The sequence below is a fragment of the Homarus americanus genome, unplaced genomic scaffold (assembly GCF_018991925.1).
Source record: "Homarus americanus isolate GMGI-L3 unplaced genomic scaffold, GMGI_Hamer_2.0 scaffold32929, whole genome shotgun sequence".
Taxonomy (NCBI): domain Eukaryota; kingdom Metazoa; phylum Arthropoda; class Malacostraca; order Decapoda; family Nephropidae; genus Homarus; species Homarus americanus.
The window spans coordinates 9,480,374-9,497,115 of record NW_024737097.1 but is presented as its reverse complement, the minus strand read 5'-3'; the positions used below and the strand labels follow the sequence as shown (position 1 = coordinate 9,497,115).

Sequence of the window (16,742 nt, the reverse complement as noted above, 5' to 3'; positions counted from 1 at the left end):
AGTGAGCTTCATCACAAAATAAGAGGACTCAATCACTTGTTTAAAACATGAAAAAAGAATCTTTGCTTCAATTCCTCTAATTGAACTTCCTTTAATACAAATTATAAAAGTTCATATTATTTATCTCACCAAGCCTCACTGGTACTAATTTTTTTATTTAAAATATATTAATTTTCATAATACAGAACTTCTTTTTATTTTTGGTGTATTAAAAGATGGACATTAAGTACTGTTTATACCTTAATTCCAATATTTTTCGAGATGTTAAATTACTGTGCAATATAAATACTGTACTGTGAAAACAAATAAAAATAATAATGTATTTATCATCTGATAATGACAGTCAATGGAAAATGAAACAACTGTACATGAATACTTTGTTTATTGATGCCTAACAACACAGAAATTATGTTTCTACACATTCTAGTCTTTATTTCATCCGTCCTATGGGGCGGATTTTGTTTTTACAAATGTTTTCTTCATGTACAGCATGACAGTACTCTTTACAGTTATCACAAAATTAAAAAAAGAAAGACCATTCTACCAACACGTTGGTAAGAAATATTTTGCATTATTCTATACATACTGCTTAAAACGTTGACTGTTTTATCAACCCTTTGTGAATTTTTGATGAAACAAAAATATCAAAAGGTGGGGGGTGGGGGGGATGAGGTGTCTATGATCAGCACATTCATTTTTATACAAAAACACATTCACTTGGCATTCTCTGGTTGGTGAGCGTCGTACAAGGGACTCCAACTCTCCTAAAAAATTATGTACAGTATTCTCCACAAAACTGATAACTATATCAGACATCTATATTACAGTGTCTTACAGCATGTGTACAATATGTAAATATGAAGGGCGGAGTGGCTGACCATCAGTGTGACTAAGCCCTCCTCACCCTGTCTAAGATGAGGAAAATTTTGAAACACCCTGTACAGCCGATGAAGACAGTTTTTACATGTTTGCTAAATGATGGAGTTGTGTCCTTGATTCATCAAGCCTAAAGGTCTACTGTCTTCATCCAGATGACCAGGGATGGAGCGATGAGTGCTGGAGAAAATGATATACAAGAAGCAGTCACATTCGTCCAAGGCAACTCTGACTTAGGCTCCAACAGTATCACATGACGGAAAGCTAAAACTATAATGTTGACTGATGCTGTGAATTCATGAGGCCAGGATCTATGAGACATGAAAAGAGCTGAGTACGAAGACTTATGGGAGCTGACTGGATGATGAGTCATGGGAAGCAGCGAGTCAGAGTGCGCACGGACGAATGAGCGAACAAATGCCTGAAACACAACACAGACGAAGAGGGCAGCACTTGGCCTCTATGTACATTTGTGACAATTTATGTACACTGCCAAAAGCCCTATAAATGTGTACACATGTTCAGTTGGGACTCATGGGGGATGTTGATCTGTTCACACTCATTACCATAACATACCTCTCTCATTTGTCCTGACCGTAAGGTTTAGTCATTTTTAAAAATATAACATTTGTTGTCATATATCTGTATACTTGTTGTAACAATCCTGTCAAAATTTAACCAACTATCAAATGAAATTTTTAAAAATATAACATTTGTTGTCATGTGTGAGTTAAGTAAGTTATTATTCACCAGTAAGTTTATTACATGTCAATAGATAATAGCAAGCGTAAGTCCATTTTCCAATGCATACAGGTACATCATTCAGAGGAGCAAGTCTGAGTCATTAGATGTGTGAGTTTGCTTAGTCACTAATGAGTTACTGGAGGTAACCAATTGAACTTGTCTCCAATAGTAGTCAAGTTTAAGAGTGTTCGGAATAAAGGAATTGTACCAAATACAGGGTGTTTATAATTCATTCACCTGATTATGGAGCTCAAAAAAAGTTTTACTGCAAATATATCATAAAACAGTTTGCAGCAATTAATAAAGCAATTCAGGTAATCTTTTGACATGTATTTGGCACACATAACTGCACTTCAGTAAACCTCCACATGGGCGCCTTTAGTAGCGCGTAGAATATCAAGACGGCAGTTGATTTCATTCCAGGTGTTATGAAACATGTCAAGCGTGATGGAAGCCAGTGCCTCTTCAATCCGGTGTCTTAACTCTGTGATATTATTAAACTTAATTCACATATACCTTGTCCTTAAAGTAGCCCCATAAAAAGAAATCCATAGGCGTGATGTCCAGGGAACGAGGAGGCTACAGAATGGGACCATCATGCCCGATCCAATGAGTACGGAAATCGCGCACTTGTCAAAAGATTACCTAAGTTACTTTATTAATTGCTGCAAACTGTTTTATGATATCTTTGCAGTAAAACTTATATTGAGCTTCATAATCAGGTGAATAAATTATAGACACCCTGTGCAATAAAACGGGAGATTAAAAAGTAAAAATGCCAAAAGTGCAAAGGAATTACTCCATTAAGTTAATACTTGTGTTGTACAGTACTGTACAGTATAGGGTAAAAGATTAAATTATAAAATTTTAAAATCTGTGTTTATATAGTGTAAACTATAAAACAATAAACCATGATACAACACTTGTTATTCACTATACACATAAATGTTACCTTATATAATATGTTAACTAAACATCATTTCTCTGACTTTTTCTTATATATTTGTTGAGCTTTTTCATTTGATTTTTTCTTGTAACCTAAGGTTTCAGTGTGTTGGATTTTTGCACATATTCATGGTGTATACGAGCACAATCCTCCTGTATGAGTGGAGTGGAGAATACTTCCTCTATGAGAGAACCTGTCCTTACACTTACATGATTGCACAAATAAGTCTGAAAATGAGTACCTAACAGCATACAGTATCACTTCACAATTAATGTCATATTTTATCATGGAAAAATATTTAGCAATAATATTTTTCATTGTTTCTCGTAAGTGTGCAATGTCTTTCAAGATCAATTAAATTATGCATACACATAAAACTGTGCAGTATAGTACATGTAAATAATTCCACAGTGGTCAATCATTATAGTGTACAGTAGTAATAATCACTAGTATTTCAAAGGAAAAAATCCTACCAAATATATTCTTAAAATATTTTGCATACCGTAATAGATGCTTTTGTTCCTCAGCATAGATGATAAGATACAAGGGTTAATGGACTTACAGCCAAAATGTATGTCAGTCATTCTTCTTGTGAGAGTAAAGTCTTCATTTTGAGTAACTCCTGATGTGTTATGAACTTGTCCTTTGTCTGTATTACAACACTTTGATCTGTCAGTCTTACATAATTTATATTGGTAATTGTCAGGTCAATTGGACACTTAACAATCGCCCCTACCTAGCACTGATGATTGGCCAGTGGTCCATACTGTGTACATATAGGATGGCTGCTCAGGCCTCTCACTACACTACAACAACACCCTGCATGTCTTGTCACTCTCTCACAAGACTCACATCATCATCAGCATATATATAATCTTCAAATTTAACATGTTCCCATCCTCAAGGGACAGGAACTTAGCCTAAAGCAATCTCAAGTTTTGGTTTCATTTGATGCTGACTTGTGGAATCATTGCACTATATGTGATCCAGACATGCAATCCAAACGCTTTGCCGACAAAGTATGCTGTCCCTTGTTTTTCTACAAAATATTGCACTTCTTACAAAAAATGAACTACATCATCTTCACACAAAAGGAACACTATCACTTCATCTGAAAAAAATATTCTCACAGTGTCGACTTTCAAAACCAATTTTTTGTATTTTTTTTTCAAGTTATTATCAAGTCGACATCTGAACCAAATTTTAGTTCCTGGTGGTGAAGCGCACATAAGGACTCTGAGGCTGATCCAAGCAACATCTCAGCACGTCCACTGTGGCAGTCTGCATTATGATACAAGTCACACCTCGCACACAACACTAATACTTCTGACATAATGACTGATTAACCCGTAAGATGCAGTTAAACTTTGGCAGGCGCGAAGACAGCCACGATTGTCAGAGTAAAAGAAAAATTGTAATAAATACTATTTAAAGAAAAAATTAAGATCTTAGTTGTGATAATCTTTCAGAGGGAACCATCGTGATAGTCACACAGTAAGAATTATCAAATAAATGATAGGTAAAAAAACATAGGCCTACCATATGAGCAAATAAGGTAGTGCAACACCTCAATAAATCACCCTTATCTACTTAAATGCCAAACGAAAGTTGCTTCAACACCTTTGTAGAAAAAGTTTCATCCAACATGGAGAAACACTACAAAGGGAGAACTGAATACTAACACAGATAATTGTAATGTCAACTCAAAGATCCCAATCGTGTCTTAATCTCAGCCCAGATAGGCCCATGGTGCAGGTGGGCTGACCAAAGCTCTGCTGTAACCAGCATCTGGCAATCTCTCCCATCGTGCAGCATAACCGGGTGCAGCAGCAACGGCACTAACAAACATGTCACTTCCTTGTGCCACCTCCATGACTCTGAGATTCGTAGGCATATAAAGGCTTAATCAATAACCATATTGCACTACTGATATATGTGAGTTTTAACCAACATAGTGAAGGTTGTAGGAGTTTACAGTTTAATCAATATATTGCTTTCTTTTGGCTGAGTTTGTGGTGGTGGTGAGGGTGGTGGTGGTGAAGGTGGTGCCGGCCAGGCCAACCATAGTCCCTGAGTGGGCAGAGAGCCAGTGGGCCTCAGTGTGGTGGTGGGCAGAGGGCCAGGCAGCCTCACTGCCCATGTGATTACTGGCAGACGGCAGGGCTGTGAGTGTCAGAGCCAGTCAGCTTCAGTTCAACTAAGGGGGAACAGGTCAGGTCAGGTTAAGTATGGAGTCACTGCTCTACAGTGGGTGAGGAACCATTGGCATGACTTGTGTCTTGAGCACTGGTCTGTGACACCACGGTGGAGTATAAGGTCTTTAACAATGACTATGCAGGGAATGAGCCAAACATAACCAACTTGTACAGATAGAACATGATGACCTATCCCCTATGATAACCCTTGACCCCAAAGGTATGAATGAAAGTGTGCCTGAACTCTGACCCCAGGTAAAAGGTCAAGTGGTACTGGGGTCTGACCCAGGTGGACTGAGAAAAGTTACTAACCCCAGATACACAAAAAAGTTTCCTGACCCCCCACAGAAGGCCATTGACCTTTGACCCTAACTTGAGAGCGAGATATAAATGAGGTGAGGAAGGTGAGCGCCCATGACCTGCATGTCAGCGCCACTACTGACACTCTGCACCACAGCTCCTGCTGCTCTGACTCAACAGAGAGAAGCTCAAGAGACCCACAATAATATGTTACTGCACTTCTTATAATGTTTTCTTCTCTAAATAAAATGCAATTTGTGTAAATTCTAAAAAACAACAAAATCTGTGAATTGTCACACACCATCATCTTCGATGAAATTTTCCATTGTGCTAAGTATAAAATGAGTATAAAGTCTTCATCCCCAGTCGTTAATACCATAAGGTTTTGATTGCATTACCAAACCAGGAGGTTGACTGTGGGTGTGGGCGGGGGCGGGCGGGTGTGTGTGAGAGTCTGGGTTGGGCGTGGGCATAGCAGCGTCCAGCACCGTGCCACCCGCACCACCGCCCGCACACCGCCCTTTGTGAACAAGGCGAGATCATAGAGAAGTTGTAATATCAACCAAATAATGTGTGGGCGCTGCCCCCCCACCCCCTGGGTGGTGGAGGAGCAGCCTTGGCGCCCAGCCACCCTCCTCATTGTCTTCATCAGGAATAAATATGGGTGGTGGAGGGTGGCGCAGCAGCAGCACTAAGCCTAGGATGTTGCCCGTGCTCAACGACTAGTGGGTGTGGCGGCGGGCGTGGTTCTGGCAGCGGGTGTGTGTGCCAGGGGGTGGCGGCGTGGGCGAGTGTCCCGCCTCACACGCCGCGCCCACCCGCCGCAGTTCACTCTGCACGTGCCCAATACTGCCACAATTGCACTTTGGTCTGGAGATATGTGAGCGGCGTGGCCCCCTGTGTGTGTAGAGCATCACCAGAGGGTGTGGGCCGCACCACTGGGCGTGAGGGTTGGTGGTGCTTATTGATGAGGAGGGGCGGCGGGGCTCAGGTCACCGGGTTGGTGATCTGTGGTAGCTTGGTGTGGTGCCGCGGGTGCATGGTGGAGGCGCCCCCATCGTCCGTAATGGTGGCCCGCAATTTGGTGGCTGACGTGGCGATGGTGTTGAGCTTGGTGGCAGAGGAGGGTGTGCGGGAGGACGAGGAGGATGAAGGCGTGCGGAGGGTAGAGGCAGGAGAATCACTCTTTTCAGATGGAGGTTTGGGCAGTCGTCGACGTAGCCAGCCATGACGGAGGGCCTGGCTGGGTGTCATGCGTGTCGCCGGGTCCCAGTCAAGACACCGCTGGATGAAGTCCAAGAAGAGGGGGTCATTGCAACCCTTGAGCGCCGTCTGCAGGGACTTTGAGCCAGGTGGTCCGCGGGGCTTGCCTCTGCGGGACTGTCCACCATGTAGGATGGTAGAGCCATCAGGGAGGGTACGGGTGACACAGTACCGAGGGTAACCCTTACTGGTGATGAAGTTCTTGGCACGTTTACTCTGCTCCAGCAGCTTGGTAGGCGGCATCCCAAGCAGCTCAATGATGCACGCCAACTGGTCTGCCTCGTCCTGCCGGGATAAACTGTGTTAATTTTTCACAATTTTATATATATACTGTATATATATATATATATATATATATATATATATATATATATATATATATATATATATATATATATATATATATATATATATATATATATATATATATATATATATCAACCTCACCAGCAAGGAATCCAACCTCACCTGAGTGTGACTAGGAATGCTTAAGCTGAGCCACAAGGACACAAGGTCGTTGATTATATGTTCAAAGTCCGCGTGTTATATGGACTAAAATAAAGTATATATATATATATATATATATATATATATATATATATATATATATATATATATATATATATATATATATATATATATATATATATATATATATATATATATATATATACACAAGTAAATCACTGTAGGTGTGCGTGATCCAGGTATATGCTGATAACCACAAGGAAGGAAGAAAACACGAAGTTCCCAAGTGCTTTCAAGTAATTCACATCTTCAGGGGTGAATACAGACTAAGGAGAAGTACATAACAAGGTATATATATACAGAGGAGGGTGAGATCACGAAAGCGCTTGGGAACTTCGTGTTTTCGTCTTTCCTTAAAAGTGAGAGTTTTGTGGTGCTGAGACGAAAAAGAGACACCCATTTTAGATTTTTTATGTATTATTTAAGCATTTTCGACTTACGACCTGGATCTGGGTCCCTAACTCAGTCGTAAGTCGGGGAGGAGCTGTATATACGTATATGCAAATAAATCACTGGTGCTGATAATCACATAGGAAACAAGAAAACATGAAGTTCCAAAGCTCTTTTGTGTAATCACATCTTCAGGGGTGAGTACAGGTACGTGCAAATATACAGTACCTGTAAATACAAGTAATATCTCCGTTAGCCGGAATCCCTCAAACCCGGAACTCCCCGATAACTGGAAATTATATTTTCTTGGAAATCGGTCCCAGAGCCGGAATTTTCTAAAGTATTCCAGCTTTGGGAACGATATTCCGAGGGGCACATTTTCCGGAAAATTCCAAGAAAATTTTCCCGATACCTGGAAAATTCCGGGATGGGGACGCCTTTTTCCGGGTTTGAGAGATGAAAATCAGGCGCATTATCCGAAAACATATCACTCCAAGGAATATACACCATCACATTATCAGATGTAAGTTAATATGCTGTACACGTAAATTATTTTCTAATTATCAACTGCTATGTTATAATACTGGAAAATGATTAAGAATATACTTATACCTGTACTATGACCCATAAACTGTGAATCCACCTATTGATATTTTGAAGGATACTTTTTTTTTTACTACTTTATTATGTACAGAATAACATAAAAGTACCAAGAAATTATGTAAATAATACAGGTGGTGAGGAATTATTGTAGTTGCAATTTTTTTTTAATTGTTCCAAGTCATTGCAAAGGTTGCCCCTCGTGTACGATGATGGCCATGTGAATTTGTTGAAGGTGTAGAACCTGTCGTCAACATGCTAACATAAAAACCACACCCTAAGTCAGTGGTTCCCAACCTATGTTCCAGGAAGAGGTGCCATGGGTTCCGTGGGACAGCACACATCTGATACACATCCAACTTGAAAAGTTTAGAATTTTGACAAGCTAAAATGCACTGGAGTGGTAGACTGGAAATTATTGAACTGGTGAATGTGAAAGGCAAATGTATTTGTTTTGTGTAGTTGTTTAATGTCATATTTTTTATAAAACATTTTTACATATAAGTGTATAGGATACCAAATAAAACCTTCGCTAAAATTTAATTCCGCTAAGTTGCCATCACTAGTGGACTTTCACATTGCCACGACACAGCGACGGCTATTGGTGTTGCCTTATCATCTGTCCTAATCACTCACGTCCATCCACCGTTCGTGTTGCACTGTGTTTGAGATGTAACATTGGTTAAAACACTGCACCTAAAACCAAAGCCCCAAGTTGGTGATGATCATGCTGGTATGTCTGGTCACTCTGACGAACAAGGAGGTTCACGTACTGATGAGGTGGACAAACCACACATGTCTGCACCAGTGATTACAAAATTAGGAGCTTATAAATCAGTGAGTGGGAAAGCCATGAAATGCAAGTTTGATGACAGCTTCAAGTCTGTTGGAGATGAAAATGCTCCTAATAGATAATGTGTTGTGTGTAATCAAGTATTAGCAAACAGCAGCTTAAATCCTGCAAAGCTGAGGATGCACTTGGAAACGCAGTGATTATTTTAAAAGAAAGCAAGATCAGTTGCAAAAAACTAGTGTTTCTTTACAAAAAAATTTACTTAACAAGACAACAAAAATGAAATTGAAGTTTCATATCGCTAAGGCTCATGCAATTACGGAATTTTTCATGAAACCGTGTGCGAAAGACATAGTGTCCTGCATGTTGGGATATAAATCTAGTAAGATTCTTGAACTGTTCCTTTGTCAAACCACACAATCTCTCATCGCATTAAAATTATGGCAAATAACTGTGAATCAGTGTTAGTAAGTCATATGAGAAGCAGTGAAGTTGTTTTACCATGCAACTTGGTGAGTCAACTGATGTGGCAGGATTAGCTATCCTTCTTGTATTTGTATGCTACATATTTTAAGAGTCCGTGCATGAGGATGTGTTATTGTGCCAAGCTATTGAAACCACAACAAAAGGTCAGGATATATTCAACATCTTGGACACTTTCACACAAAGAAATAAACTCAGTTGGGATCTCTACATAAATGTTTGCACTGACTGTGCAAAAGCAATGACAGGCAAAGAAAAAGGTGTATTGGCTCTCATCAGAAATGTTGCACCTGCAGTAGAAGCTAGACACTGTTGCCTTCATAGAGAAGCTTTAACTGTGAAAAAGATGTCAAGTGAACTAAAAGTTATACTTGATGAAGTAGTCAAGGTAGTAAGTTTCATCAAAGCTAGACCACTTAATTCGAAGGGCGGATCCAGGAAAATCAAGGGGGGGGGGGGGAGAAGTTGTGGGTGAGGGAACATGGCAAGCAAATCAAGCCCCCCCCCCAGAATTCTTTTTAGAAAATCTGACCAATATCATGGGCATTTTGAAGCCATGTGTACTTGATATTGGGAGATATTCTGATGTCAATAGTACAGTAAAGTAATTACTTGTTACTATACAAAAATGCCTGAGTATAGTACTGCATTAAAGAAAAAGAATTGCTCTGTGCCAGGAGATGGCTCTCCACTCATACTGCTCTGTTACTACACACAGAAGTGCGTTGGCTATTCCGCAGCAAAATTCTTTCACGTGTGTATGAACTGTGAGATGAGATTCAAATCTTTCTGCTGGAAAAAAAAAAATATGTCACGTAAAGTCACTGATGAAGTCTAGTAAAGGAAACTGGCCTATTCAGCACCTAAAATAATTAAAGAATACTTTGAGAGAGTATTTTCCCAAGGAACCAGAACCTCTAACATGGCTGAGCAATCCATTCATGGATTCTGGTACTGTAATGGAAAAAAATCTGTCAATAAACGAAACAGAGCATTTAACTGACATATCAACTGACCTCACACTCAAAACTATATTTGATAAGGACTCACAGCTTACTTTTAAGATAAAGCTTTTACATGAACATCCTGGTATTACAAGAGAAGCTTTGAAACATTTAATGCTCTCTGCAACAACATATATGTGTGTGAAGCCGGCTTCTCACTCTACATCGCTACCAAAAACAAATAGAGAAACAAGTTGGATGAAACACCTGATACGCGCCTGCAACTGACAAGCATCCTTCCAGATTTTGATGGACTCTGTCACCAAAAACAAGACCACTAAAAATGGTAAGAATCATGATGTTGTGTAATAAAGGGTGTAAACTCGTGTTAACTTCTTCATACAGTAGAGATCAAGGGTTTAGGTACAGTTCCAAAAAGCAACAACAGATATGAAAGGGTTCCAGTGGTTGTGAAAGGTTGGGAACCACTGCCCTAAGTTAACGAGCTGCATGACCCAGTATCAAGGAATAATCCAAGAAGACCTGATAACTCCCCGACTGCACTGGCTGACCATTACCCCAGAACATGATCCGCAAATCGATTAACATCCAGGTTTCCAATTACTGTATGGTTGGGTAGACAGAGGCAAATGGCATAAAGAAACTTGCCTATAGTTTCACCCTATCCAGGAATCAAACCCGGGATCACTCGTTTGTAAGGTGAGCATGCTGACCATTACACTAAAGGTAATCATTACAACAAGTACAGAACCAGAAATTACTGAAATTACAACTTAATGATCCCTCATTTGTTGAACTAAATTCACCGTCAAGTTTTCTTTTTCAAAAAACAATTTTTCTGGCAGATGATAGAGGTGTTCAGGAGATATGATAGAGGTGTTCAAGTGGGTAAGTGGGATTAACAAGGGTAAAATGGAAGATGTTCTGAAGCTCAGTAATAACAGAAATAACTAGAACAAATGGCTTTAAATTAGATAAATTCCGATTCAGAAAGGATATAGGCAAGCACTGGTTTGGTAATAGAGTTGTGGATATGTGGAATAGGCTACCGAGTGCTATAGTAGGATCGGGGGCGCTAGGGAGCTTCAAAGACGAAGTTGGATAGGGCACATGGAAGTGCTGGGATGGTGTGAAAAGGGATCTGCCTGTATGGGCCAGTGGGCCTCTGCGGTATCCCACTTTCTTATGTTCTTATGTTCATTCATTTTCTATAATGGATCACCGGAAGATTAGCCCACCTAAGCTTATTTCACTTCAAGATTAACCACCCTAACATTAACACTAACCCAATTTAACAACTTAATCGAACATATGCTAGTCTAATCTAACCTAATTATACAGAACCTATCCTAACCCCCAAGTAACATTAGGTTGTTTATTATTCAAGTGAAATAAGCTAGGGACCTAATTTTTAGGTGATCCCTAATAATTGCAGTCTAGGTTTCTAGGATGTGAAACTACTCCCCATATGAGCTTAGTTGTTGACAAAATAGAAATACATACCGGTACAGGGAACAAAGAACAACAGTACTGATCTTACCTACATTAATACACAAAGTGAATAAACAATATCTCTCAAGGTCTTTACATTTTCTGCTTACAAGAGAAACCAAGCAACTAAATACTACAGTATAACAACAAACTGTTTTGTGTTAATCAGCTACAGCCTACACAGATCACCAGAAAATTAGTCCCTCAGCTTGTTTTACCTGATGATTAAGCACCCTAGTACTACCTGGGGGGTTAGGGTAGGCCAAGTTAGGTTAGCATTAGAGTGGTTAATCTTCAGGTGAAATAATCTAGCAAGGCTAGTTTTCATTTCATCCACCCACACAAAAATCCTTAACATATTATAAAATCAAACGAATAGAATACTTTATCTATTTAAAGGAAACACGATAGAAAAATTACAATTTGTCATAAATCACTTATAAATACCATTAACATTTCCATATTCATGTTAATAATAATGTGTATAATGTATAACTCATCTTCTTATTGATAAAACAATAAACAATGATAAAAATGATTAATTTATCTCAAAAGGCTTTACACAGTATTTTTAAGAACATGTACAGGACAAAATGGTCAATTTATAGTAGAGGACATAATTCGATATATTGGGGGTTTTTTTATTGGCTAATGATAAGTTCAGACAAAAAAAAATCATCTATGACACTTATTGCTGTCTTAACTCATTTTACTCATAACCAAGATATTGGGAGTTGAAAATCCAAAAACTACCTGTACTAGAAAAGCTATAATTTTGCCACCAACCAAATCTCGTGATTTTTTCTTTGCAAACAACAGTTTTGGCAATTCTAAGAAACTAATTCTGTAATTTTTCCCTCGCAAATGACCTAGAACTGAGATATTTAATATGCTGGAGGGTCTGTCCCCCCCACCACCAGCTTATGAAGTTCGGTAAGGTTAGGTAGGTTTGGTTTATGCTAGCAACCTTGTTTTATTAATTAAGTTATCCTAACCAACCCAAATTATCTAACCATTACGTAACTTCTAACCCCAGGAAACCCTTGCGAGGGAAATGTCACAGTGAAAAGTGTCTTAGAATTCTCTAAACTATTATTTGCAGAAAAAAAATCATAAGGTTCGGTTGGTGGCAAGAAATACAATAATAGCTTAGAATTTTTCTAGTAGTTTTCTAATTTTCAATTCACGATATCTCGGTTATGGGTAAAATGTGAGAAAGTGTCATAAAAGAAAATCGTCTTTTTTTCTGAATTTATTATTAAATAAAACAATAACCCACCATTTCTTGCCATCTAAGTTATGAATAGAGACCACCAAAAGTGTCACGGATGAAAATCGTCTTGATTTTGTCTGAACTTATCATAAGCAATAAAATAAAAAAATCCACTATCGCATTATATTGTCTCCTATAAATTGAGGTTAATATTTAGTAGTTGCCAACACCTACTTATATACAGTAATATCTCCGTTAGTGGAATCTTTCAAACCCGGAACTCTCCGATAGCTGGAATTGAAATTTTCTCGGAAAAACGTTCCCAAGGCTGGAGTTTTCTGGAAAATTCCGGTTTTGGGAACAATTTTCCGAGGCGTATATTTTCCAGAAAATTCAGAGAAAATTTTCCCGATACCCAGAAAATTCCCGGGATAAGGGATATTTTTCGGGGTTCAAGAGATGATGTAATGGGCAATTTCCGAACTCTGCCAATTCCCGAAAATTCGGGATGAGGATATTTTTTCCTGGTTTCAGAGAGTCGCTCTCATATCCGGAAATCTTTCTATTACCGAAGTGTTTCTAACCAATTGTTCTGGCTAACTGAGATATCACTGTATTAAGTCAATCGTGTTTTCTTCAGAAATTAATTTTTAGTATTTTTAACCAATAAAATTACCCACAACATTACTTCATTAGTTGTTCATAGTGGGCAGGCCTTTTAAGTAGAGGGAAAGTGTAGGGTAAAATACTAAAAAGAACACCAAACAAACCTTTGAAAACCTGACCTAACCTTTCCTAACTTGTAAAAATGTTTAGAATCACTTGAGTTTAAGGATCCTTCCTCATCTGAACACTTTTAAACATACCATCACCTACTAAACACTGAAACCAACACCATCACCTACTAAACACTGAAACTAACACCATCACCGACTAAACACTGAAACCAACACCATCACCTACTAAACACTGAAACCAACACCATCACTGACTAAACACTGAAACCAACACCATCACTAAACACTGAAACCAACACCATCACCACTTAAACACTGAAAACCAACACCATCACTCTACTAAACATCGAAACCAACATTATCACCGACTAAACACTGAAACCAACACCATCACCGATTAAACACTGAAACCAACACCATCACCATCAAACACTGAAACCAACACCATCACTATTAAACACTGAAATCACCATCACCGACTAAACACTGAAACCAACACTATCACCTACTAAACACTGAAACCAACACCATCACCTAAACACTGAAACCAACACCATCACCGACTAAACACTGAAACCAAACACTATCATCATTAAACAATTGAAAACCTTAGTAATATTTTATAGTTTAGGATTTTAAAGATTAGGAAAAGTTAGGTATATTTCAAAAGTTTGTCTGGTGTTTTTAAGTATTATACCCTACAATTTCCTTGTACTATAAAGCCCTGCCCACTTTGAACAAGTAATATTGTTGGATATTTTATCGGTTAAAGTAAAAAAATATATATATTTCCGATGGAAACATTATACTGTACTGTAGATTAAATTATTCTTATTTTTTTTATCCTCTATAAGATGTTGGCAACTTCTAAATATTAACCTAATTCTACCAAGAAAAACTAAACATATAGTAACAATAAAACTTAAATTATATATATATATATATATATATATATATATATATATATATATATATATATATATATATATATATATATATATATATATATTATATATATATATATATATATGTATATATTATATTCTGTATATTTTCTGTATATATATATATATATATATATATATATATATATATATATATATATATATATATATATATATATATATATATATATATATATATATATATATATATATATATATATATAAAGGGCCAAATTTGAAAGATTTTACAGTATTTGGAATTAAAATTTTTGTTTAGTGCATTAGGACGCTGAAACGAACTTACTTATATTTAAATAATGTCATTAGAAAGCTGAAACTAATATATTTATAAATTAATACTTATTATCAACCAGATGGTCAACCACTTTAATTACTGTACACAGTAACTAAATACCTCTACTATATACTGCATGTCAACCCTGCTTTATGTCCCACATTCTCATGCTTCCATGTTTACGCCGCATGCCGAAACCGGAATGTCTACATTCTTCAAGGTGCGTGTACCCTTTATGGAGAGCGGCGCGAGCAGGGCGCGACAAGGTCGCCCCAGTCATCAAACATTACCAGTTTCACCCGCCACCCACCACAGCCGCCTGGGTCAGTGATAGTGATAATTATAGTGAGGATATGGACTTATATGGACTTTGAGGGATTGAACAAAGAGGCCCTGCAAGCCTCTGTGGTGGATGTGATAAATTGATATGACAGGTGAGGGCCAATAATCTGTCCTTCTGCTCGAACCAACCCCCATCTCATGTGCCCAGCCATCTTTTCTACTAATGTATGTAAGTGTTAAAAAACCTACATTTGATATTTCTAATTATTAATCTAGGTACCATCATAAAATTAAGAAGTTATTTTTACTACAACGAGGTATTGGTCTGAAAAAGTGGAGTTTAGTCGCCCGTCTCAATTTCAATTAATCCCATATGTTATGTTGTTCACTTTACGTACGCCTTGTTGAATTAACTGCAAAGTGAGGGTTCACTGTACTGGCAATCAGACAATAAAAATTACTGTCATTTTTTTTTTGGGGTGTTCTCTAGTGAACTTGGAGTTTGTTTACAGGGCTGTGAGGGGTTGCATACACATGACAAAAGGTTGGCACAGCTACCTATACCTCAAAGGAAGACAATCTTTCTGTAAATATTAATACGGTGTGTGTGGAGGGGGAAGAGACTCAATTAGTCTTTCTGTATAACCAAAAGTGTACTCTACCATTAATCCTCATCATCTCCATACCTACTCCCTCCAAGCACTCACCTCGCCAGGCAATAGAGGATAGCCAGTGAGCAGCTCGGCCAAGATACACCCGAGAGACCAGATATCAATGGCCATCCCATACTTAGCTACCAAGATGACCTCAGGGGCACGGTAGAAGCGGCTTTGGATGTAGGTATATACTCGCTGATTCTCCAAACAGGACGAACTGGTTTCGATAACCTGTGGAGGAAGGTTATGTTAAGATCAATCGTCATTATTCATTACCATTAAAATAATAACAATAATATCTGTAATTATAATTGTATATATATATATATATATATATATATATATATATATATATATATATATATATATATATATATATATATATATATATATATATATATATATATATATATATATATATATACAGTGGGGTATGCTATAATGAATCTCATTGGTTCTAGAACCTCGTTTTGATAAAGCATTCGTTCATTAAGGGTTATCCGTCAGGCCCCCAACTACAACCATCTAACAATGAAAAAATGTAAAATTGTAAAAATTGTAAAAGTGCATAAATGTGCATTTAAACTCCAAATAAAGAATATCATTAATACTTGTAATAAAAGAATAAATTAGTACAAAAAATAATAAAATTACTGTTTGTTGTAGGAGTTTCTGCTCATATAGCATTTTCAATTATAGGGAAAAATCAACAAGATAGGAATATTCGTATAAACCGTCACATAGCATACCCTACTGTGTGTATATATATATATATATATATATATATATATATATATATATATATATATATATATATATATATATATATATTTATATATATATATATATATATATATATATATATATATATATATATATATATATATATATATATATATATATATATATATATATATTTCATTAGCCCAATAAAGCACGCGGACTTTTACATACAATCAACACTTTCAACCCGCCTAGGATTCAACCCACGCCCATGTGTTTGCATGAGACTGGGGAACGTAACCGCTGGACCACTGTAGT

General features: G+C 37.5%; 1 protein-coding gene across 1 annotated transcript in view; it reads right to left on the bottom strand.

Moving 5' to 3' along the window:
* Window positions 1-367: 367 nt before the first annotated feature.
* Window positions 368-16,742, bottom strand: part of LOC121873109 (dual specificity tyrosine-phosphorylation-regulated kinase 2-like) — a 47,818-nt gene continuing 31,443 nt past the window's right edge. The window contains exons 2-3 of the mRNA XM_042376420.1: window positions 15,753-15,932; window positions 368-6,609 (exon numbers count right to left, since the gene is read on the bottom strand). Of these exons, the coding sequence (XP_042232354.1) occupies window positions 6,049-6,609; window positions 15,753-15,932 (741 nt within the window). The 3' untranslated portion in view covers window positions 368-6,048. The remainder of the gene's footprint in view (window positions 6,610-15,752; window positions 15,933-16,742) is intronic.